The sequence below is a fragment of the Amblyomma americanum genome, chromosome 4 (genome assembly GCF_052857255.1).
Source record: "Amblyomma americanum isolate KBUSLIRL-KWMA chromosome 4, ASM5285725v1, whole genome shotgun sequence".
NCBI lineage: Eukaryota > Metazoa > Arthropoda > Arachnida > Ixodida > Ixodidae > Amblyomma > Amblyomma americanum.
This window is the reverse complement of record NC_135500.1, coordinates 220,349,340-220,373,424: the sequence shown is the minus strand read 5'-3', so window position 1 is coordinate 220,373,424 and position 24,085 is coordinate 220,349,340. Positions and strand designations below refer to the sequence as shown.

Genomic DNA, 24,085 nt, shown 5'->3' with positions numbered 1-24,085 from the left:
GACACTTGAAATCCTTTTTGTCGGTGGCTTCCGGGTACTGGAGTGCCGCGCACTTTGGCTTTAGTTAAACATAGGCAGAAAATACACGTCTCCGTGCAGCTCGCGAAGCTCCGCCCAGCAGGCAGACCGGACCGGAAAGGCCGCTTTTCGTTCGACGCCCACTTGCTCCCCTGACGTCACATTGTTTGCAAACACAAATCATGGTGAGGCCTAAAAAGAATAAAAATAAAAGAGCCTCTGTTTACAAACAGGGAGAGGTCCATTCGAGCAGAGCCGGATGCGAGAGCAGGCAACTGCGTATGGCGCATATGTCGATGAACTGAGCGGCATCATGCGCAAATTAACACCAGCTCGCGGGGCGCCGCGCAGTGAAAGCGCGACGTGGGAGTGAAACAAGCCCTGGAAGCAAGGTAGGCAGCAAATCGCCTACGCCGTAGAGCGGTCAACCCGCCGAAGACTCTCACCCACCACGGGAATATTGCCGCGAATCTTTGTGCTTGCTGTTTGTTCATTCTTCAAAGCTACCGGCACGCAGCTTTATCACTTTGTGACGCAACCAGACTTATCTCGACCGATCGCGACCAGGCGGAGCCGTTTCTACATTGTTCCAGACTGTTGTGGTAACCTTGCACGCCGTATCTCGGAAGTTCGCTATCAGCTTTAAACTCAGCACGGCCGAGAGCATTCTGTTCGACGGCCGCCGAGTGCGCTCGTTGCTCCTGTCTTTCCTGCTGCCACCCTTTGGCCGTCAGCTAGCTCGCCCGCGTCGTCCGCCGTCGGGCCGGCCAGCGATGGGCACTCGAGCCCCTCAACCAGCTCTTCCGGGGCGCATTGCTTCTGCACAGCGGCTCCGGAAGGAGCCTCGATCCAGTCACGACGTCGTCGGTGGCTTCAGGCAGTACCTCGCGTGCGTGCGCTCCTCTGCACATGCGACGAAGTTGTCTGCATCCGGGGCTGTCAACCTCGGGAACCAACGTGTGCCGGTAGACCCTGTGGGTCCGCCGTCACAGTCTACCGACTGCACCCCTACGTGTGCGACGACGTACTGCTTGCTACATTGGCGCCGTATATGGGAAACCACGTGGCGTCCGGCATGTCCAATTCGAGCACAACCCAAGCAAGTTCACGGGCACGCGTGTTGTCCGGCTGGAAATGCTCACCCCGGTACCCTACTTCTTGGCAGTTCAAGGTCACAAAATCCTGCTAGGGTACCGGGGTATGAAGCGAGTATGTGCGAGGTGAAACATGGCAGGACACCTCGCGGCGGCGTGCAAGACACCGAGGTGCGAGCGCTGCGCTGTCTTCGGGCATGCTACTGAGAGCCAGCGTTGCGGAGGACGGCACGCTACTGTTTATTGCACCAAGCGCAAGTCGTACGCGGCAGCAGCAGCAGCACTGGCGTTGCGCACGGTTCGTGACGAAATGACGACTGCCAGCGAGCTTAACGGCGAGTGTCACGTTGGCAAGTCATCAGCTGGAGATAGTGCCGAGGCGCCCGGTTGCACTTTCCATCGCGCCGCCAACGCCACTGAGAGTTCCCACTGACCGAGTCGGTTCAGTCAAGACCACAGCCTAGAAGGAGCACCACTATCGGCAGGAACCAAATAGCAAACACGAAGCAAAGCAGGCAGCGGATGAGCACATGAGCGATAAGATCACCACCAGCCTCGGTAGTGAACACGAATGCTGACAGCGCTTCATCATCCACCGCCGAGGCTCCGGCCACGCATGACAAAACATTGCGAGCACGTCGTCGTCTTCCCGAACAACTTGGGCAGATCAGGTGGACAACGAGAAGGGTTCCTTGCCAGCCCATCGAGAATCGGCCTACTTGCGTCCAACGACAGCCGTTGGACCATTCAGCGACACCCACACGCAACTTGCACCTAAAAAAAGACTGGCCTGACCGCTAGCGGTGAGTTCTCCGATCAAGGCATGTATTTTTAACCCCTGGCGGGCAAGATAGCTCTGATACTCTGTCCGTCGTCCGGTTTTTTGCGCTTCTAAGTTTACAACAAGATAGCTACCTTGGGGGCTTAACGTCCCAAAGTGACTCGGGCTATGAGAGACGCCGTAGTGGAGGGCTCCGGAGATTTCGACCACCTGGTGTTCTTTAACGTGCACTGACATCGCACAGCACACGGGCCTTTAGAATTTCGCCTTCATCGAAAGTCGACCGCCACGCTACCTTTCTTCTATTCTCATTTATGTTCCTTAAGATTCTCACACTGAATGTTCAAGGGTTTCGCAACCCGGACAAGCAGCGTGAGGTTGTTCACTTTGCCCGGTGCCAGAAAACTGGTCTACTTTTTCTTCAGGAGTGTAATTTTCGCAACTGTCGTGATGTACGCGAATTTAATGACCAGTTTTCTGTTAAAAGCTTTTTTTTTGTTTTGTTTAGTTCTCGAAGGCGTGGTGTGGGAGTGGTCGTGCTTAAGCGAAACTTTTTGCTTGGTAGCCACTGTGTCTACGACACAGAAGGTAAGGTCTTTGCGCTGGATTTCTTTTACGGCCAGCGGAAAATACGTGCCATCAATGTATACGCGCCTGTCGACCACTCACAGACTAACGACTTCTTCGCCTCACTTTCGCCGTTCCTTTTGGAAAGTCACCCATTCTTGCTCATTGGAGATTTTAATTGCGTTCTGGATTTCAACAGGATGTGCGCTCTCTCGTCGAAGTGCACTTTTGCGCATAGCTGACGACCAAGCCGTACCTTTGCCTGAAGCATGAACGTGCAGGCCCAAAACATTGTTGTGTTCCATTTCAGGAAGTGGTGCATTGTCAATTGTGAGCACTAACGGAGTGGCTTTCAAAATACGGCGGCCAGCTTTATTGCCCACATGGACATAGCAGGATTTGGAGAGGTTGAGGGAGGGGCCAGTGTTGGCAAGAAAGTTGTGAAGAAGACTGAGGGCATTCTGCAGGGAGTCTTGCTGAACCTGAGCTGAGCGGTTTGTGGACCAGAGAGTGATGTCGTCTGCATGTGCTAGAACTTGAACATTAGAAAGGGTGGAAGGACTGTGTATCAGAGGAATGAATGCGATGTTAAATAAAGTTGGGGCTAAAACTGAGCCCTGCGGTACTCGGCGATTAGAAATAAAGCGTCCTGTGGGTTTACCTTTAACGCGGATAGCAAATGTCCGCTGTGAAAGAAATGCATGAATTGCTCGACATAGCTGAAAGGGCATGCCAAGTGATGACATGTTGAGAATGGCTGCGTGGAGAATGTTGTCGTAGGCCTTCGTGATATCTGTTGCTAGGACTGTGCGAACGAGACGGCTGTAAGGTGAGCGACGTATCGCGTCGTTGGCAAAGTGGTCAAGACCATCCTCAGCTCCGTATCCTGGTCGGAAACCAATTTGGGAAGACGAGTATTTCTGATTATGGTCACGCCACCAGGAGAGCCGACTGTCAAGCAGTTTTTCATACAGCTTACAAATAGTTGGGGTTAGAGGAATCGGTCGTAGGGCCCCAAGAGCTGTAGGTGATTTCCCGGGCTTTGGTATCGGAACTACCACTGAATGTTTCCAATCGGATGGCATTTCACTGGATGTCCATGGACATCTGCAGATTTCGATAACTCTGAGAAGTGAAGTCAGTGCTTCACCGTCCAGATTCCGGAATGGGACATAAGGTACACCGTCATGACCAGGTGCAGTGTTAGGGCGGATGTCTTCAATGGCAGCTATAAGCTCAGCCATGGTGAACGGGCATGCATGATCTTATCCTCTAGGTGCCTCATGTTTGGGCCTCACTGGTACAGGTGCAGGGGAGCAGTCATAATTCGGAAAGAACTGAAGGGCCGCTTGCGAATTCATCTGGAGAAAGACGAAGGGCAAGGCGAATACTCTCGGCGTAGTCTTCGACGGATGGCTTGCCTTCCATGGAATGAAATACACGAACAAGTGGCGATTGCCGACAGGAGTACTAAGTTGAGAACACCACCCTGTCCAGTGCTTGTGCAGAAGGCGTTTAGAATACCGACGGGCTTTAGCGGTGACTCTATGAAGTTCCGTTCGTGCATTCTGATCTGACGGGCGCTGAGTGACGTATATCAGCTGCTTGCGCCTTGCCCAGAGATTAAGGAGGTGGAAGTCAGGATTAAGTTGGTATTCGTTGACAGCGGAAGAAATTGTGTTCTGAGTTAGGACAAGCATGAATGTAGAAAGGGCTGAGGCAGGAGTTATTGAGACGAGGCGGCCATCCGTGCGAAGACTGTCCCAAGAAGTGACATGGATCTTGCGGCGAATTTTACGTAATGTGCTTGAGGCAAAGTCAATTAGAATGGGACAGTGATCACTGCCCCAGGTGTCTGCTTCGCAAGACCAGTGAGGATTTCCGGGACGCAGCCACCACGTAAGGTCCGGAGTTGATGGAGGAGCACGCGGGCGGGTATAATTAGAGGAATTGTTCAGAAGTGTAAACGACTGGTCGAAACACGTGTCCTAAATCTGATCTGAAAGTTCAGAATTATGTGTATCCCCAGGCTGTAAAAATCTCATCCAACTAGTATGGATACACCTGGGTAAGAGGTGCGCAGATGTGCAAGCCATCCAAAGTTGAGTACAGAGGTTTGGGGCCTATACCATAAAGAGACCAATAATACTGGAGTGTGCTGCGGCTTAGTGAGAATGGCAATTACTTCTTGACGGGTATTACAAGAGCGAGATAGGTCGACGAGATAATGTGGTGTCGAACAATGAACCTATATAGCCCGCGAGTCCTGATCGGCGGCGGCGAGCGCGATTGCCACCTCTTCCGCATGAATAATGTCTAGTGCTTTGAACGTAAGGCTTCACTGCGGTGTTTTGGTGGACGACTACGGCTGTGTACCAAACCCCATGGTGTGGGCCGGTGGCGTCCGCGTAAAATACTCCGTGTTTGTTTCCATAGTAGCGCCATCCAGCCACTGCCGCCGGGGTGCTATCATTCCTTCGGGGCATGAATGCAGGCGCTTCTCCGAGCACTGACGGCATATATACCTGTGGAGTTTTACCGCACATGCTGGCAGCCAATACACCCCATGCTAGTCAAGACTCTCAACAGCACACTCGCTCGGGAATTCGTTCCGCGCTCGTTTGGGAGAGGTCGGATCGTGCTGTCCCCAGTATATATAGCTGGCGCTCTATAACGCTACTAAACACAGGCTGCAAAATTCTTGCGGCTCTTCTTGTTCAACGCATTAACCGCCTCCTTCCTCAGCTAATTAGTCCCCAGCAGTTTTTCTGTGTTCATGGGCGTATTGTTTTCAGCTCGCTAACCTTAATTCGGGACCTCACTGAGTGCGCGAATGCGCGTAGGACTAAAGAAGTCGTGGTCAGCCTGGATAAACAAAATAGCGTTCGATCGCTTAGAACACACCCGACGCGATGGCTCGGTGGTTAGGGCGCTCTGCTACTGATCCGAAGTTCCTGGGTTCGAACGCGACCACGGCGGCTTCGTTTCAACGGAGGCGAAACGCAAATGTGCCCGTGTGCTGTGCGATATCGGTGCACGTTAAAGATCCTCAGGTGGTTCAAATTATTCCTTTTTATCGCTTAGAGCACTCGCACTTCGAAGGGATCCTTAGTTGCTACAACTTCCTGAGAGCCTTCACTGAACTCCTTCCACTGCTGCTCTGCAACATGACTTCTGACGTCCTCTTAAATGGGGCTGCTGTACGTCGCCCTTTGTGGGGACACGAGGCGTCAGGCAAGGTTGCCCGCATTCGCCGGTGCTCTTCGTGCTCGTGGCAGATCCTTTGCTGCGACGCGTGGAGGGCTCGGCTTAGGTTCGTCCTGGGACTGGCCCTGTCTCGCAGGTGAAGGTTACTGCATACGCGGAGGCGTCAATGGTCAACTAAAGATCATGGGTCAAGACCATAGGGTCAAGGGTTCGACACCATAATTGTACCACATATGTTCATACACGACTAATGTGGTTTGGCTGAAGGTCTTTCAAGGTCATTCCCCAGCTATATACGCGACGACTGCTTTACCTAGCGTAGTGAAGTTTTTGGCTTCAAAAGCAGATGAAGCGGCCCGTAAATGCCACCAACATCGGAGATACATTCGAACCTTCTTCACGAAATCTGATGCGTACCAAATGGCTAAAATATTTGCTTCTGAGGAAACGTATCGGCTCTGGAGTTTGCTGACACATCACTACCAATCTCTGTGCTCAGGCGACCCACACCTCAGATCAAAACTACCACCCAGAATTCCTCGCCATCTGGAGACCTTTTATCACAGACTTCGCCGAACGCTGCATTTATGAACCGATTCTGATACCGTTTCGGTCAAACGAAAAGTCCGCTTTGTGACAACTGCGGCTCGATCGAAACTCTGGAACGTATCCTGCTTGAGTGCACTGCGTATGCTGACAAGCGTGCGTACTATGAACAATGCACGGGGAAGCGCTCCACAGTGCCTCTAACAATGGACAGTGTTTTAGGTCCCTTAGCCTGCGCTATTCAACAGAGACATGGAATGAATTTTTTATTTGCATATTTAAATGGCATTGGACATCTCGACAAGCTTTAATTTCACCTTGCATGCTGTATCCTCATATACATTCTTCACCCGATGAACTTTATTAAACATTTGTCGGATTATGCACTTCATCATTTCATATGTAACATCATTACTCGCCGAATCACCTTGGTACACATTTAACCGCTGCGTGTTATCTTTTCCCCTATTTATTTGCTGCTTTATTTCACTTTTCCCGCACCGCTTTCCTTCCGCCTTTATCTCCCAAATTCCCTTCCCTGCGCAGAGTAGCACGCCAGCAATTTTAAACGTCGGCTAAATTCTGTCTTTTTTATTAAACAGGTTCTTTCTTCTCTCTTTCTCTATCCAAAGTTAGGTGTCTATACCCCTTTAGTTTCCTAACGGTAGCAAAATGAGAGTCTAAGGAACAAAATTGATGAAATGTCTTACGCACGACTATAATTTCTTTTGTGTGGGAATAAGACATTACGCTTTCACACATAGTAGTTTGGAATCAATCTGTTTTATTTTTCTTTTATAAAAGATCGGAAAAAGGGTACAATACTATGCGGTTATGAAATTTTGCTTATCAAACTTTTTATGTCCTTACAGTAGCCGACAAATATTTTGCAGCGATCAGAAAACGTGAAAAAAAAATTCTAAATTTGAAAAATGTTGTTTTCTGCGGCATATTTAACCTTCAACTGCGTAGGTGAAATTGAAGTAGTTGAATCGAACCCGAAAGACGCGGGTTCGATTACGCCCGAGGCCGTCGCATTTCGGTGGAGGCGAACTTCTAGAGGCCCGTGTACTTTGCGATGTCGGTGCACGTTAAAGAACCCCAGGTGGTCGAAATTATCCGCAGCCTTCCACTATGGCGTCCCTTATAGCCGGCGTCGCTTTGGGACGTTAAACACCATAAAACCAAACCAAATCGACACCATCATCAGATGTGCCTACAAAACAGCGCTAGGCCTATCTACCAGCCATTCAAGCGAGTGGTTAGAAGGCGTCGGTGTTCGCATCACCTGTCCAGAACTCGGAGATGCAATCCTCGTCCATCGGAACACAAGGCTTCAATCCAGGGCATCAGGCAGAGCCATCCTTCACAAGGCTAGCAAAGTTTGGAAGCAGAACAAACGCTAATGCACCCAGTTAGGAATAATTGAATATTTGCACCAATACCTAAACGTCCATGAACTGCATGTGGGAAGGCGAGCGGGGCCTCACCTCACGCTCCTTCCGTCCATATACAAGGCGTTTTCCCGAATACGTCACACAAATTTTAAGACTTGGTTTAAACAGAGCAAAAGACGCGGACGTAAAAAGGACACACAAGACACACACCTTTCTACGTCCGCGTCTTTTGCGCTGTTTAAACCAAGTATGAACCACCAACTAGCCCTCACGTCTACCCTTGTAAATTTTAAGAATAGGCTTTCTGACTTGCAATTTTCGACATAGCGTTGTCAGCGGCGCAGTACATCAGAATACTGCTGACATGTGCTAACAAGCAGGCTGGTGAGCTAATATTGAATAGTGAACTTTTTAACTATTACTGCTAGGCTCGTTAATTATTGATAGGCACGTAGCCCACCGTAAGTAACATCTATATCACTTCTTACAATTTCCAAAACGCGTTTACCCTCGGCCCAACAAATTTTGGCTACATCGCGGCCAAATGCATGCTGACAGCGCTTACCCTTTTGTGCCGTGTGAGGCGGGCGTTGTATATTCCATTTCTTTAACTTGCATTGGCCAAACAGAAAGATGTTTAAACGAACGGTTAATGGAACACACGTAAGAACGATTTATCTGGGGCGCCATTGAGAAATGTGTACGCCCACTGCCGGGGATGGGACAGCAAAAAGAAATGCATTCCTCGTTTCAAGAAAGCAGCCGTCCTGAAGAAACGTAAAAATCAACTGAAGCCGCTCGGGGCTTAGGGAAGGTTGCGTAAGCGCCCCATCTATCTCACTGTCTGAAAAAGAAATAACTTTTGTCTCTGGTTTTATCTGATTTAACCTGGATTTTAGAGGCGCGCTTCACATGTTGCTCTTTTTTTCGTTCTAGCCGTGTTAATTGTTGGCACTCATACTTCGTTTCGCTAATCGTTTTACCGTTTCTCGCCTTCTCAGGTTTTTAGCAGAATTGCGCCCTCCACTCTGTTTTTCCATATCTTTCATTTGTTTTTTTTTTCGTTTGTTATTCGCGCGCCCTAAACCCTGCTTTTACATTCTTTTTTTTTCCGTATGTTATTTGCGCTTTATATCGTGGATGGATGGATGGAAACAACTTTTATTAGAAAAAAAGGAAAGAAAAAAACCTTCCAGGGTGGTCTCCTACTGGTCCAGGAATCCACGGCCTTGTGCCTCACATAAGGCCCGGTCCACCAGCCATTTCTGGCCGGCGGGCTGAGCGGTCCGTAAAGCAGCCTCCCAGGAAGAATGAGTGGGATTGGGGATGGGGGGTACTGCCTGTGGGGATGGATATTCCCAAAGGTAGTGGAAAAGTGTGGATCTGGGCACGCCACAGGTGTTACAATGAGGAGGAAAGGTGGGGTGAAAGCATGAGAGACGGTAGGGTGAAATAAAGCAGCCCGTCTGTAATTGTCGCCATGTGGCGCTGGCTAAGGGCGATAAAGTACTGGGGGATGGTGGTAATGTCATGCGGCTGAGTTTGTAGAATGCGGTGATTTGATGATATGTATAAAGGACTGATGGCGCCTCTTGCGCAGGGTTGGGTGCCTGATCGTCCGGGGTCCGGGAGGAGAGTCCTCGGGCCAGCGCATGAACGTGCTCATTACCGGGGATCGAGGCATGCAAAGGAATCCACGACAGAGTAACCGTTCGGTCGAGAGAGGTGGCTGTGGCAAGAATACGGTGTGTGGCCGGCGTCGCCACGCCCTTTAGGTAGTGGCGGTATGCGGCCTGGGAATGTGTGCAAATTTCGGTTATGTTTTTGTCAATGGTGGAGTGGGCCAGTGCAAGTGGGCCAGCGCATGGCGGCTCCTTCCGCCTCTGCGGGCGAATTAGTTCGGATAGTGGCGGCGGCCCCCACAGTGCCGTCTTCATAGGCTACGACTGCCGTGAAGAATCCTACTTTAGAATTTTCTGCCACGTCGACATAAAGGATATCGGAGCGGTTGCTGTATGTTTTGGTGTAATAGCTCGCTCGAGCCTGCCGTCTACCTTGATGGAGGCTAGCGCTCATATTGCGCGGTAGGGGCTTCTGATATATGTGATCCGGCGTGCGCAGAGAAATCATGTAAGGTGTAGGACTTGTTGGGGTGGGAATGGGTGGATTGGGACGGAGCTGTCGCAGTAGGCATTGTCCTGTTTCCGTGCGACTCAGGCGGACTAATTGGTCGGTGCGTTGAGCCTCTATTAATTCGATCACGGCATTGTGGGTACCAGTGGCCGGGAGGCGTTTCGTGCTAACCGTCCCTGGAAGACGTAGGGCGGAGGTGACAGCCGTGCGTATTAGGATGTCTGCCAGTTGTGTTTGGCGCTGAGTGAGCATGTGGTATGGGAGGTGGTATGTAATGCGGCTGATGATTAATGCATTTGTCATATTGAGGGTCTCGCGTTCAGACAGCCCATGATTGCGTGCTGCCACCCGCTTGATTAGTGCAACCACCTATTTGATCTGTCTTTGCAAGAGCTGAAAGGGGGGGGGGGTAGCATCGAGTGTGTTGTTAATGACAAGGCCGAGAATCTTCACCTGAGACGCAATGGGCACTGGATTCCCGTACATGTGCAGTTCAACGGAGGGGGTCACTGGGCAGGGGTTTCAGCTGCAAGAGTTTCGATTTATTTGGAAAGCAACGGAGGCCTGTGTTTGCTAATTGGGTGGTGGTGATGTCTATGGCAGATTGCAGGATATCCTGGGCTGTTCCAATGGATCCTCCCGTTGTCCAGAGGGTTATATCATCTGCGTATACGGCTGTGTGGAGCCCTGGAATAGCAGCAAGGGCCTTTGCCAGTGGCGCTAGGGCAATGCTAAAAAGTAAAGGTGATAGGACCGCCCCTTGTGGGGTTCCCCGGTTAGGCAGGGGGGAAAGGCTGGGAGGCGACATCTTCAAGATAGAGTTTTGCCGTGCGTCCCTAAAGGAAGACCCGAACATATTGCCATATGCGGGTGCCACAGCCGGTGGTGGCTAATGTTGCCAGGATATGGTCATGGCTTATAATGTCGAAAGACATGAATATCCAGGGCCAGTAGGGCCCGCGTAGCGGCTGTACGGCGCTTGGTGTAAAAGAGAGACTCTTTAAGGGCGAAAAGTACGTCTTGCGCCGAGATGTTTGGACGGAAGCCAAATTGAACGTTGGAGAGGAAGCCTGTTGTTTCTAGGAACGGTTGCCGGCTGTTGAGAATAACATGCTCGAAGAGCTTGCCGACACAGCTCGTTAAGGAGATGGGGCGCAAATTTTGAAGGGTGCGGGGTTTGCCCGGTTTGGGTATAAATCGCATGCTGGCATGGGTCCAGGCTGACGGGAGCGTCCCAGCGTGCCAGTGGTTATTAAAGAACTCCGTGAGTTCCTGTAGCGAGACTTCGCCCATGGTTGAGTAGTGCCTTGTACGTTATGCCATCCGGCCCCGGCGCCGTAGAGCGGTGAATACTAAAGAGTGCTCGGCGGACTTCGGTTAAGGTGATGTCGGCATCAAGTCCCGGGTTAGGTGGAGGTAGATTGGGTGGATCTGCTGACTGAAAGGATGGGGGTATATAAGTGTCCCGTATAGTTGGCCAATTACGTCTGTGCCCTTTTGAAGCTCTAGTTGTATTAGACGTTGTGTGCTTACTTGTGTCTCAGATTTAGTGGTTTTTGGATCTAAGAGAGCGCGTACCCTTGAGGTCGTTACAAAAGGTTGCCCAGTTTGCGCGGGCTAAGGTGGTCGCGTATTCCTCTGCCTCACGAGTGAGAGCGGCTATGCGGAGTCTCAATTTACGATTGTGTCGCTGGTGACGCCAGCGCTTGCGAAGTCCCCGTCGGGCCTCCCATAGATGAGCCAGATGCGGATCAACCTGCGGTGCCGCAGGGGTGTTTTTAATGCGTTTGCTGTTCGCCTGGATAGCCTCCACTAGACGGTCTGTCCAGTCGGTGACAGTACGGGGTTCGGTCACTCCCATGGCTGTCTTGGAGCACCGTGTGAGATTTAACGATTATGTTCGGCGTGGCCCATGTGAGATCGGGTGTGGTGTCGCGGGTGACACTTGTGCCAGTGCGAGTGGGTACGGTGGGGTTTGTGATCAGGCCAAGGTTGTAATCAGCCATTGCAGTAGAAATGACGTTACCTTTGGGGGTATCCGAGGTGTATCCCCAGTGCGTGTGACGTGCATTAAAATCACCCACCAAAAGGAGCTTTGAGGAAAGAAAGGAGCCCAGGATGCCCGGAATAACTCTGCCTTTATCTTTGGGATTGCTGTATACGTTAAGAATAGTGAGGCCATATGTGTGCCCGGGTGAGCTGAGCTCTATCGCGGTATACTGAGTGTCCGTGCTTGCAGGCGTGTTTGTTGGTGTGCGGTCTAGCACCGGCATGGATGCGAGTGTCAAGATTGATGTACGTGGCGTAAGGGCTGCCATGTGATAACCGCGGATATGAATGCGATTTGTTTCCGTCTCTTGGAGAGCGATGACATGGGGGGGAGGGGGAATTAGGGGAGTTTGCGATATATGCTTCTAGTTGCGCTTGTTTTCGCCGTATGCTGCGACAGTTGCATTGCCATATATTTGTTTCTTTTGGTGTAGTGGACCGGCGTCGCCGCCGACCTATTCGCGTGCTATTGTTCTGCGCCATGTTGCTGGTCTCGAGATACTGGATCAGGACAGGCAGCGGGTTGAACTGCGCGCTGCTTGCGAGGCAATTCCTCATGAGGTATAAATTCGAAAAGCTTATTGATGCCGGCTTCATGTTTTTCCAAGCGTGTGTTGATCGTAACTTCTATCCTGTCCGTCATGGACTGTATCAGTTGTGCATGGGCTTGTATGAGCTGTTGCTGCATCGCTCCGGGTTGTTCAGCAGCTATAGTGTTGATTATGCTAGTGATTTCTGAACGAAATTCAGCGGAACGTATGTACTGCTTTACCGCCTCTTTAGGTGTAATAGGGGGGTCAGGGGTTGGATAAGGGGTACTAGGGGAGTCTGCTTGGATGGACCACTCACCCTTTTTAGCAGGGCCGGCTCCTTTCTCAGGTGTAGCGTTCCGGAGTGACTGCGCCTCCCTAGTCTTCTGGATGCGGGCTGCGGATTCACTGCCTTTCGAGGTTGAGGCCCGCGGCTCGATGGCGTCCGTCTTGATACCACTAGGCTCCAAAGCTTTATGTCCGGCGTTCACGGTGTCCACACTGTGATTTTCCGTCTGGTTTTTGTTGTCGTGTTCGTGCGACGGTTCCGGGTTCTCGGTCTCCATGGCCTGCTCCAGCGGTGCCTGGGCGGCCGTGGTGACCACTGGGTTCTTCTTCCTCCGCGGTGGGAGGGGTGGCCATTCTTCTGTGCTTTGGTTCCAATGTTTGTTTGGGTGGACGATGGGTGCCTTGCTAGGACCGTTGGTCAGATTCACTTTCATGGGCAGTGTTGTACTGTTGCTATATCTTAGCTGTTCTCCCGGCCGGTGAACTTTGGTTTGGTTAAATTTGGGCCGATGCTCATTCCTGGGTCGATGCTCGGTCTTGTGCTCCTGCTCAGTCTTGTGCTTCAGCGCAGTCTTTTGCGTCTGCTCAGTCTTTTGGTTCTTCTGCACATCTAAAAGAGTGCTCTGTGCAGTAATTTCTCCATCAGGATGGCGTCGGATTGTGGCCTCATCAGTTTTGCCTGTCTTTTTCCCTCTTTTGCTGCAATTCTGTCTTGCCGGACAGTTCGTGTCAGTGGTGGAGTGGTGGATGTGTCACAGACGGTGCAGTGCTTTTTGAAATCGACATGTCCTGGTGGAGGATTGCGTATTCCGCAATCGTCGCATCTTTTCTTCTGCGGAGTGGGGCAAATGTCAGCTCGGTGTCCTGTTTTTAGGCAGCATCCGCAGACCTGCATCACTCGTCGTAATGGTTTGCACCTGTATTCTATGCCGCTGAGGTAGACAAACCGTGGTACTGCTTTGCCTTCAAAGGTATATAGACATGCCCCCTTTGTGCCGAAAGGCCTTGCTTGAATGATGTTTATTTGTTGGGGATATGTTCCCGTGCAGTTTATCAATTCCTCTTCCGTTGGTATTGGTAAGGCGCCGGTAATGATGCCTTTGCATGAGTTGTCTGGTGATGCTGCATAAGCATTCATTGAATATTCCTTTCCTCCTAGATTGATTGTCTGGATGTTGCATATCTGTTCAGTGAGGTCCGGATCCGGGGTGCTCAGAAAAGCGATATTTTGCTCCGCCTTGACTCTGACCCTGGCATCGTGTGTTAATTGGCGGCTGAGCTTGAATTGCAAAGCAGCAAGTAGGGACCTACCGGAGTTGTTATGCAGCGTCACCCCTCCGAGTAGACGTATCACGATCTCGTAATCATCATGCGGCAGCCACGGTAATTTGACGGGGCGAGCGGGTCGTGATCTTTCCGCAGGTTTGTGTGCTTCTGCCTCCGTGATAGGTTCGAATCGTTTTTTTCGTGCGTCGATCATCCTGAACCATGGCGTGGCCTTCGGGTAGGCTTGAGTCTTGTCTCGTGTCGTCCAGTTGGAGAACGAGTTGGAGTGCGGGTCCCCCTGCGGCGTCCCGTGCGGTAGGCACTCCTCCGGTGCGTGGGTGTTAGAAATTCCGGGTGTGGAGTCCTGAGTTTCCATGTCGGCAAGTTCGTGGACTCCCTCCGGTGCCGTCGGCAGCGAGCACGACCCGCTGTGGCTGGATGGCAGGGCAGCGGCGTCGGCCATATGATGCGTTGACGTGGAACGCCGCTCCGCCGTGCGCCGCCAAGGGGAATTAGGCTTAGTGCGGCGACTCCGCCTCGGAGGTCTTCGTAAGCTCCTTGTGCAAAATACAGCGTACTCACGGGCGAAGAAGTCCTCGTAAAGGTCCCTTGGGTGTTCACGAAAGCCCGAGGTAGGAATTTCGGGCCCTATGAAGGGTAATTGGTAGAATAAAGCAGGAAATTCACAGAGCCCGTGTGAAGCGCGTCCGCTCCGCTCGGCTCCCTCTGCCGCAGCCTGTATATCGTGGAATTCACTGTCTAGTGCCGTTTTAGCAATGATGCTCCTCTTGTTATCTTTTGATGTCCTGGACAACGTGTGATTCCCAGTCCGTTCGCGCGCCCTGGCTGTCACGTTAGCTTGATTAGTTCCCCCCGGTGGACATTTTACCTGGTGTGTATGTAAGTGTGGGTTTCAGTTTCTTCAAATAATAAAGTTGGAAGTTCCGCGCTCTCTCATATATCTACGTCTTTTCCTGATAGTGTTCGCGCTGCTGATACATATGCCGGGTGTTTTAGCGAACACTTTCAGAAATTTTCAAAAATAGACTCTTTGGGGTGAAAATATGGCTTTTGCGGCAGAGTATTACCAGTGTGGAGGACAGCAGAGGACCTGCGAATCGTCTTAAATAGTAAGCTGTTTTACTAATCTGTAATAAACTTTTTAACTAGTATAGAGTTAGGCGCCTAGCTGCAAACAGAGCTTGGTAGCTTGTCGTTAGTAACAGCCATAACACTTTTTAGATTTCGAAAACGCGATTACTCTCGCCGCTGTGGCTCGACAAAATTTGGCCGCATCGTGTGAAAATACATGCCCTTTCGAAAGCATGCAGGCAAAGCAACCCCTTCAGTACACGTAACTAGCCGAAAAAGCCAAATTTTGTCGAGCCACAGCGCCAAGGGCAATCGCGTTTTAGAAATTAAAAAAAAAAACTGATATGACTAACGACTGGCTACAAGTCTCTAATTGCAACTAGGCACTTAACTATACTAGTTAGAATGTTATTTATTCAAAATTAGTTAACCAGCTTACTACTTAAGACGATTCACCGGTTTTCTGGCATCCGCCAACACTGGTATACTATGCCTCAAAAGCCATATTTTTACCTCAAAAAGTGTATAGTTTTGAAAAATTTTGAGTGTTCGCTGAAACACCCAGATACATGTACACGTCTTGCGAGGAGTGGGAGGCTCAGTTGATACTTGGAAGATCAGCTAAAGCTCATCGACCAGGTTCCTGCAGCTGTTCGGCCCACTGGAATGATAACCGCCTGATCGCCAAGTTTCTCTCGAGACCAGTTTTTCATTAGGGTTTATTCTATCTCTCTCTCTCACGCGGCAAGGGGGTAAAAGGTATGGATAATCTTCCGTTTATTTAGTGCTGTATTCTTTGTAGTGTTTGCCGTAGTGGCTGCACAGCGTTCCTTCATTTCACTTCACTACAACTTCGCGCAGCGTTTCAAGGGGGGATCGAACCTCCACCGAATGTAACGGGTCAGCCCTTGGGAGGCGGTGAAACCACGGCGGCCCTGGTCTGTCAGGTTCAGCAGGCTCTCGCTCTGAGCGATGGCAGTGCGGCTATAGTCTGTCTTTCGCCTTCTTCACGGGTTGTTTAGAGCCTTTGTATGTTCTCTTAGAGAAATTACTCTGGTCGCACAACTCATTGGATATATTGGCTTTTATGAAGATATAAAGCGGTATTGGACTTCCATTGTTATATCGATCTTTTTTTTTCTATTGGGCATAATTATAAATCGCAGCATTGCGGGTTAGAAAGGTGTGGTCAGCAGCCGACCAAAAACCCACGGCATCGGGGAGTTCATTCCATTAATATAGGGCTCAATCCTTCTGCAAGTCTGCAATTATCTTGTAAACATGAAAACCGGTCCCTGCCTTCGCAAAATGGTCTTAACACAGCGATTCATTTAACAGTTTTGTCTTCTGTTTCATCCACTCCGCTCCTTTGGATGCACAGCTTGGTGATAGAAACTCGTTTGGTTCAGCGTGTGGCCAGTACAGTCGACCACACATTTAGCTTCAACATTCTCTCTTCTCCTATCCTTAAGAAGAAAGATGAGGCTTCGGACAAAAACGTTTCGCATCCGTTATGTGCACTTTAGCATTCTTATTAATAAAAGGTGTCAACCCGTGTGAGAAAGACTGCCTTCCTGAGAGGAGTGCATGAGCAGAGCCTCTGGCCGGGCCTTCTTGCCGCCCCCTGACGGTCAGCCGCGGCTGGTCGCACGAACTAGCGGCTGGAAGAGCTGTCTTCTGGGATGATTTTACAAGGGTATGCATTGCGAGGGCGCACATGGAAGATGTGGAGGCCCACATCTACACGTATGTAGTCGGGGTTAGTTTCCCCACATCAATTGAAATGGGGTGGGAAAAGACTGCGCGGAGTTCCCACCAGTGGACAGCATTGGCGCGAAGGAAGGATGAGGTGCTGGATATTGAGCTGCAATAGTGTTCGTGTTGAAGTCTGAGGAGTCGGATAATATGTGAACTGGGTAAGGTGAGGTAAATAGACTGCCGCTCGGCCGCTGAGGTCTCGGGACGTTAGAAAGCATATCTTGCGTGTTCGAATCAAGTGCTGGCTTTCGCTTTGTTTACGAATTTCAGCTAATGAAAAGAAAGATGGCAGAGTTATTCTAGTTGATGCACTAGATCTGCTAACAAATGCCCATTAGGAAATACCTGTGTAGCAATAAACTGATCCTTCATATTAAATACTTAATTTGATATTGTGCACCCAGTGTTTATTTTTACTTTTTTTGCGCTTGTTGCGCCGCACCATGCACGGTCCCGTGAACCGAGTAGGTATTTGCGTTGGCTCTCAGTGCGCAGCCAGTAGACCTTGACTAGAGTGATATGCGAGACATCAGCGTAACGAGAATAAAATCTTTATTGAATAAAGGAAACAGATGTATATCAGCAGTAACATGAATGCCACCGTGAACACTGCGTGCATATGCGCTGGGCACCACTAAGTCGTATACGCGTAACATTAGGCGCTAAGCGTTTGTCCGTTCAGGAAGTCATTTGCGGAACATAGGACCTGATGTACAGATCTTGGGCACCTGTACAGGCAACATGCACGTACCAGGATCGACTCTGTCTTCGTCCGAGAACAGAAAACACGGTTAAGTTTCAGGAGACCAGCAACACACACTCACATCTGCGTGTCTGCAGAGCACACACGCGGTAGATCCTACCGCCGCTGGGCCGATCGGCTGTGAGTCCAGGGACTGTCGCGGCTTAACTGCCCATGGGCCACATGCTTAAAAACACGGCAGGAATGAATGAATGCTGCGTCATTTGTGACTGTGTTTTTCTGCTCAAAACAGCTCCGGCAGCTGAGAACCCGCATATGCGCGCCGCCTGTCCGCCAGCAGCCTCCGTGGAGGTGCTTGCATTGTGAACCGCCTGCACTTTCGCAGCAAGGCTACGATAAAAGAACTTTGAGCATATGAGAACGATCGCGGCTCTTTAGGAATGTTGCCGCAGCTCGGAAAAGACGAACGCGGCGGCCAGGACGAAGAGAAAGGCGCACACGTAGACGAAGGTGAAATGCCCTTTGCCCTTGCGCGTGAATGAGGAGCAGCGGTCGTTGAGCGGGTACATGACCCGGTGGCGGGAGTCGAGGATGGCCTGGCGCGCTCCGGACCACCGGTGCGGACCCTCCAGCCGGAACTGGTAGGGCACGCATGGCCCGAGCAGCGCCCGGAACAGCTCGTGGTCGGTGAAGAGGTACTTGAGCATGTTGGGCCGGGCGCCGATCTCGCTGGACAGCTCGTCCATGTAGTCGATCCAGTCCACCTGGATGGTGTGGCGCGGCGAGTCGACGTAGCGCCGCCGCATGGCGCTCAGCTTCCGCCGGATGTTCTCGCGCATGGCCTCCGCCGGGGGCAACGAACGCCTCCTGGTGATCAGCTCGGCCATCCAGCGACTCTGCACAAGGGGGAGGGCTCGATTTCGCAATGCAGCAGCCAGGCGCAGTTTTACGTCAGCCAAGGATTCGGACACGTCGCGTTGCACCTCGCTGCAGGCTCGTTCACTTACCGTGCCCGAGGCCCTCACTGCATCGCCAGATGGAAGCTGTGTCGGACGCTCTTTAATTGAAATGCAGGGCCAGAGTTTCGCTGCTGCGCGTGGGAGGGGACCAGCACAATTAAATCACACTTGACGGCGTCACATGGCGCCAGAAATATGCTGGCTTCTCAGCAGCCTGCCTACCTGCAGAGTGCCACAAGATTAAATGAATGAATGAGCTCTTTATTTAGAAAGGGAGGCTCAAGGCCGTTTGTTGGTAAATTGGGTTGTGAAGGAAGGGAAAAGTAGGGGCCTACTGATACATGAAGGGACGGCATGGGTGGTCTAGCCACGCTCTACACTGCTTTGTAGAGGCCACTTATCTTAGCATATTTGCCAACATCTTCCCAGATGCCGTTCGCTCCGGCTCCGGTCAATGCACGAAATTCCTCGCCATCGGTTGGAACACCATGCTTGGCGACGAGCGTGCCAAACAGAGGAGCCGTGCACGACTTACGGCCGTTACACCACCGCGTTAGCTTGATACCTCAGCTGCTCTCACACGGCATGAGCAGATCTTCATTAATAAGGTCATCGCCGATGCCGCCTACACGCCAAACATCATCCGTAAATGGCTTACCGGCCCTCGCTGGCATTAAGGGGGCAATATTGGCGTTGTGAAGTGCACGTACTGTGGCTGTGTGTGTCGTGCTGACCTGTACCACCTAGTCTGACATTGTTCAGAGTTCCGCACGGGACGCGACAAGGTTGAACAAAATTAAATTGGTTTTTGGGGAAAGGAAATGGCGCAGTATCTGTCTCACACATCGGCGGACACCTGAACCGCGCCATATAGGAAGGGATAAAGGAGGGACTGCTGAAGAAAAGAAGACAGAGGTGCCGTAGTGGAGGGCTCCGGAATAATTTCGACGAAATGGGGATCTTTAACGTGCACCGACATCGCACAGCACACGGCCGCCTTTTGCGTTTCGCCTCCATCGAGACGCAGTCGCCGCGGTCGGGTTCTAACCCGGGTGCTCCGGATCAGTAGACGAGCGCCGTAACCCCTGAGCCACCCTGAAGTTATGAGCATGTCGAGCATTTGGGTTTCGTTATAATGTGCACTGGAGATCCGCGTTGTTTATTCGGGAGAGTTTGCCAACACTGTGCAACACACCGACGACCCCAAACACATGTGGGCAGGGCCTGCCCAGCTCTGAGCGCTATAGCCGTGTCTAACCCACGTGGGTAAAACCAGCCTTTGTTTATCTACTTCTACCTTCATCTATTTCCACATGCCCACTTTCACTCATCTTCCTTCCCCCTAACCGACGCTGCCGAGACAGCTGAGTTGCTAGCAGATCTTGCTCGACATTGATTAAAATTAGTTGAATTAGGGTGCGGGGAGCAGGTTTTCCCTCGATGAGTCCTATATGTATACACAGACACCTGCTGTGGCTCCATGGCTAAATGTTTCGATTCGGCAATAAGTGCCAGTGACTTAAATTTCATGGATGCGTCTGTTTTCTTTCTTTTTATTGCTTTGGTTTGGTTTATGGGGTTTAACGTCCCAAAGCGACTCAGGCTATGAGGGACGCCGTAGTGAAGGGCTCCGGAAATTTCGACCATCTGGGGTTCTTTAACGTGCACTGACATCGCACGGGCCTCTAGAATTTCGCCTCCATGGAAATTCGACCGCCGCGGCCGGGATCGAGCCCACGTCTTTCGGGCCAGAAGCCGAGCGCCATAACCACTCAGCCACCGCGGCGGCTCGAGAAGCTAGTGTGCCCTGTGACATAAGTTGAGGAAGGAATCAACGGCTGCTACGTTGTCGCAGTTTTTATCCCTCAGATCAAATCTATTCCTTTTCACTTCTTTCTGGGCACCGCGAGGTGTGCGTCACTCTTAAAAGGCTGCGCGGATACCTAAGTTTAGAAACCCGACCCTGCGAAGCCATTGACTCTATTTGCAACGTTTTTGTGGAATGTCTTTTAATTGCTCACATGGCTCGTAGTCTTTGACTGTATACCTTGCCGACCTATACCATTCCGCCAACGGAAGAGCTCCAGTCTTGTCTCCGAATTTTGATGGAGGCGAAATACAAAAACACACTTCGTGTGCTGTGCGATGTCAGTGCGCGTTAAAGAAGCCCATGCGGTCAAAACTAATCCCGAGCCCTCCACTACGACGTCTCTGGGACGTTACACTGAGCGTAACGTATACAAAATGCTACGTGCAACATACGACAACACAGTCTTCAGTCTTGTACGTCTTTGATTCTGTCTGCAGTGGCCAGGTGCAGGCGGGCTCTGATAAGAAGAGCTGTTTGGGCGAATTTGTGTATCATGACAAAAAGTAGCTCTCGATCAGACAGGAAGAAAGTTAGGCTGTGGATTAGCTCAGTTAATACATGATATACTGAGCGAAAGCTGTCGTCGTTCATTGTGTTCATTGGCGTTGACAGCGTTCTAAACGCCGATGATTCTGAGGAAAGGAAGGGCGCATAACTGGCTCCCTGGGTCAGTGGACGCCTCAATCGCAATTTGAGGTACGTGGCGGGGGTGAGAGAGAGATGTGGGCTACATGCATTAGCGCTGACAACGTTGTGGCAGACACGTGGCGCTGTAGCGTGGCAGGGTGGGCGCGCTGCATATCCAGTGTGCGGGACGCACTCGACGTTACAGACGCCGAGCCGCGTCTACTTGCCCGATACACCACAGCTCTCGCTCGCTAACCAGGTTCAGCAGTAGCTAAAACGCAGCTAATTTTTTTATCCAGCTGAGGCTCGGCTAGATCACGTGGTTCAGGCAGCAGCCGCTCCGCGACGGTGGAGCCCCGGCGCAGCGACGGTGAAGACCCGGCTCGGCAGCGAGGCGAATTCACGGGATGCGTTGCTATGGCAGCGGCGCAGCAAGGACGTTCAAGGTCAAACATGAGGCGATCGCGAAACGCTCCGACGAAAGTAGTAAAAGAAGTTCGCTTTTAAAAACGAGGGGGCACCACGTTTTTTAATTAGTTTTTTTACCCTCCACATCAAGCTACCGTTTAAGAAGCGTACGCCGTGTCCTGCCAGACCAGCTGAACTCACCTGCATCTCAGCTATGGGGAATATGGCGCCGATTGGCTGTATGAGCCCGATGATGGCCAGAGTCGGGTGCTTAAGGTGGGGCGGGAAGGCGTACTTGTACAGCTGCACATGGTTGTCCGTTACCGACACCACGTCCTTCGGGAGGAAAGGGAACTTGATCTGGTAACCCGTGGCCAGAATGACATCATCCAGCGGAGTTACCTGGAACATTAAAAAACATGCACAGGTTAGCAACCTGTGCAGGTTACCACTGCATGGCTTGCAGATGCTGATGACTACAGCTCAGCTTTACTCACTGAGAGCGCGATATAGGGCTGCAGTTCTCTAGGCCTTTAGACTGAGCCTTCGTCGCCTGTTATCCGCTTTTTCCGGCGGGCTGGCGTTCAAGCCTACCCATCTACCACCTGGTCCAGGTCTCTTCTAAAGAATGGAATGTTCACCTTCGATGGATGGGTGGCTGGATGGAAGGTAGGAGCGTCCCCTTTGAAACGCGGTGATGGCAGTTGCCACCATGCGCAGCTTTTTCCCCCTTTATTTTTGTTTAACTGTGTTGGAAGTGATTAAAATTCGCCATTTTCTTTAAATACGTCTTCCTATACTTTTAACCTATGTCACCTCTCTGCTTTTGAGCCACCAATCTTCCAATCGCTTTTTGCTAATTCCCACCACAGATTTATTTACATGACTATTGTTATCTCTAAAACCCTAGGGTCCCAGGAAGAGTGACTGTGTGTGCACCGACATCGGGATGAATACCATCACATTTTAGTATGAGCTGCTCTATTTCTAGAGATTTACCTCACACAGCAGATATGTCATCTTGTTCGTTCAATTTCATTTTGTAGCTGCGTGTTCTAAGACATCCTGACCTAGCTACAAAGAGTAGGGCACTGCCTCTTGAGTTATCATAAAATGCTTCCTTCCTGATCTGCCTTTTCCATTATCAATATAGCACTACACACTCTGCTTCTTTTCCGTTGAATCTATCCAATTTTTACCTTCCGCATTTTTAACCTATCGTTTAATGCTCTTTCTTTCTCCGGCCTCGTGGCAAACTGGCAAACTTCCTGGTTAGCTTCCTAGTCCTTTTCCGCCAGGGTGAGTCAACGCTCTTTCTGTATAGGTATTTAAATACCTTAGCTGCCCACCCGCTGTCGTCCAATTTCTTCAGGCGTTCTTCGTATAGTATTTTACTCTGAGCTTCCCGTGCTTCGAACGATGCCCAGCCCATATCCCCCTGTACTGCCTCGTTTGTGGTTTTCCTGTGAGCACCTAGTGCTAATCTTCCAACAGTTCTCTGATTTACTTCTAATCTCGACTTGACTTCAGCCCTTAAGCATAGAACCGCATTCCCGAAAGTAAGCCCCGGCACCATTATTCCTTTCCAAATACCTCTCAGTACTTCACGCCTGTTGTACCCCCATTTGTTGTACCTTCCATTTAAAATCACAAAGCTCCATCTGTTATCGTGCGATAGGTCTACCCAGGTCATTTGGGCAAGGGAGATACGGTATAGAGGGGAGGTCTGGTTTTGCCCTCGAGAAAGGGCGATATGCCTGGGAGCCCTTGAGACTTGAAGAGTTCTGAGATTCGGGGAGAATAGTCAGGGGGTTGAAATACATCTCGTTGTGTAAGTACAGACAAAATCTGTTTGCCTGATTCATGGCATGGATCCTCTGCGTCTCGGCTCGATGCGCGGGTTCAGACACGGAGCCACATCTTGACTTCAGCGGCTTCTGCGGTGTTATCACCTGACACATTCCCCGTTTGGACAAGTGCATGCAGGTTAAAGTCTGCCCACCTACAGCCACATAGAAACCAAGCAAGAACCGATAGGTCCTACTCACCTTGCTGTCACCTTCAAAGAGGACGCCTTCTTCTGTGAACTGGACGATGTTCTTTTTGACCTGCACCTTCCCGCTGAGGATGAGGTTGGGCAGTGCGTCGTTGACGGTCGGGTGCTGGGCGTTGTAGCGGTGCTTGGGCTTGATGCCGTACACCTCGTGGTTGAAGTATCCGTTCAGGATGTTCTCCACGTAGTCGTTGCTCACCGACTCCGGCAGCACGTGCATCAGGTAGTTCTTGAGCCGCGTTGCTAGGAAGATGTCGATGGGCATGCCGTTTGGGCCCACGCGCTTGGCCACCCACGCGCCCCTCCTCGTGGACAGGTACGTCTGCGAAATCGGATTCGTTCACTCATGCGTCATCCATGCATTCATGGCACGGTGTAAGAATGTATTTAGGTGTTGACACTGACCGCCCGCCGCGGCGGAGAACGCGCACAGGTGTTGTTCGCGCTCTAGTACACGCGCCGTCCGCAGAGGTGCGGGGGCGCTGCAGAAGAGTGGCCTGGGCGGAGAACGAGGGGGTGCTAGGGGAGCTACGAAATGGGTTCCGGAAACAAAGGAGGTTGGAGGACAATCTGTTTTCATTGACGCAGTGAATAGAGATTGCTGAAATGGAACACTGGCCCCTATGGCTAACATTTCTGGATATTAAGGGTGGCTACGACAACGTTATTCAAAAGTATTTGTGGGACATACTGCGCACATTGGATGTGGAAGATGGAGTAATTAATCTTTCAAAAGATA

General features: G+C 50.9%; 2 protein-coding genes across 4 annotated transcripts in view; one reads left to right on the top strand and one right to left on the bottom strand.

Annotated features, from left to right (window-relative positions):
- Positions 1 to 683: 683 nt before the first annotated feature.
- The window catches only part of LOC144129403 (putative serine protease 45), a 146,009-nt gene continuing 122,607 nt past the window's right edge, over positions 684 to 24,085 (top strand). Inside the window, exon 1 of one of the 2 annotated variants that reach the window (XM_077663532.1) lies at positions 684 to 1,915. The gene's annotated coding sequence lies outside the window, so the exon portion shown is untranslated. The remainder of the gene's footprint in view (positions 1,916 to 24,085) is intronic. The other variant, XM_077663529.1, reaches the window with a different exon arrangement.
- The window catches only part of LOC144129402 (flavin-containing monooxygenase 5-like), a 40,529-nt gene continuing 33,705 nt past the window's right edge, over positions 17,262 to 24,085 (bottom strand). For both annotated transcript variants that reach the window (XM_077663525.1, XM_077663526.1), the window contains 3 exons: positions 23,342 to 23,668; positions 21,495 to 21,695; positions 17,262 to 18,325 (listed from right to left, as the gene is read on the bottom strand). In XM_077663525.1, coding sequence (XP_077519651.1) covers positions 17,864 to 18,325; positions 21,495 to 21,695; positions 23,342 to 23,668 — 990 coding nt within the window. In that variant the 3' untranslated portion in view covers positions 17,262 to 17,863. The remainder of the gene's footprint in view (positions 18,326 to 21,494; positions 21,696 to 23,341; positions 23,669 to 24,085) is intronic.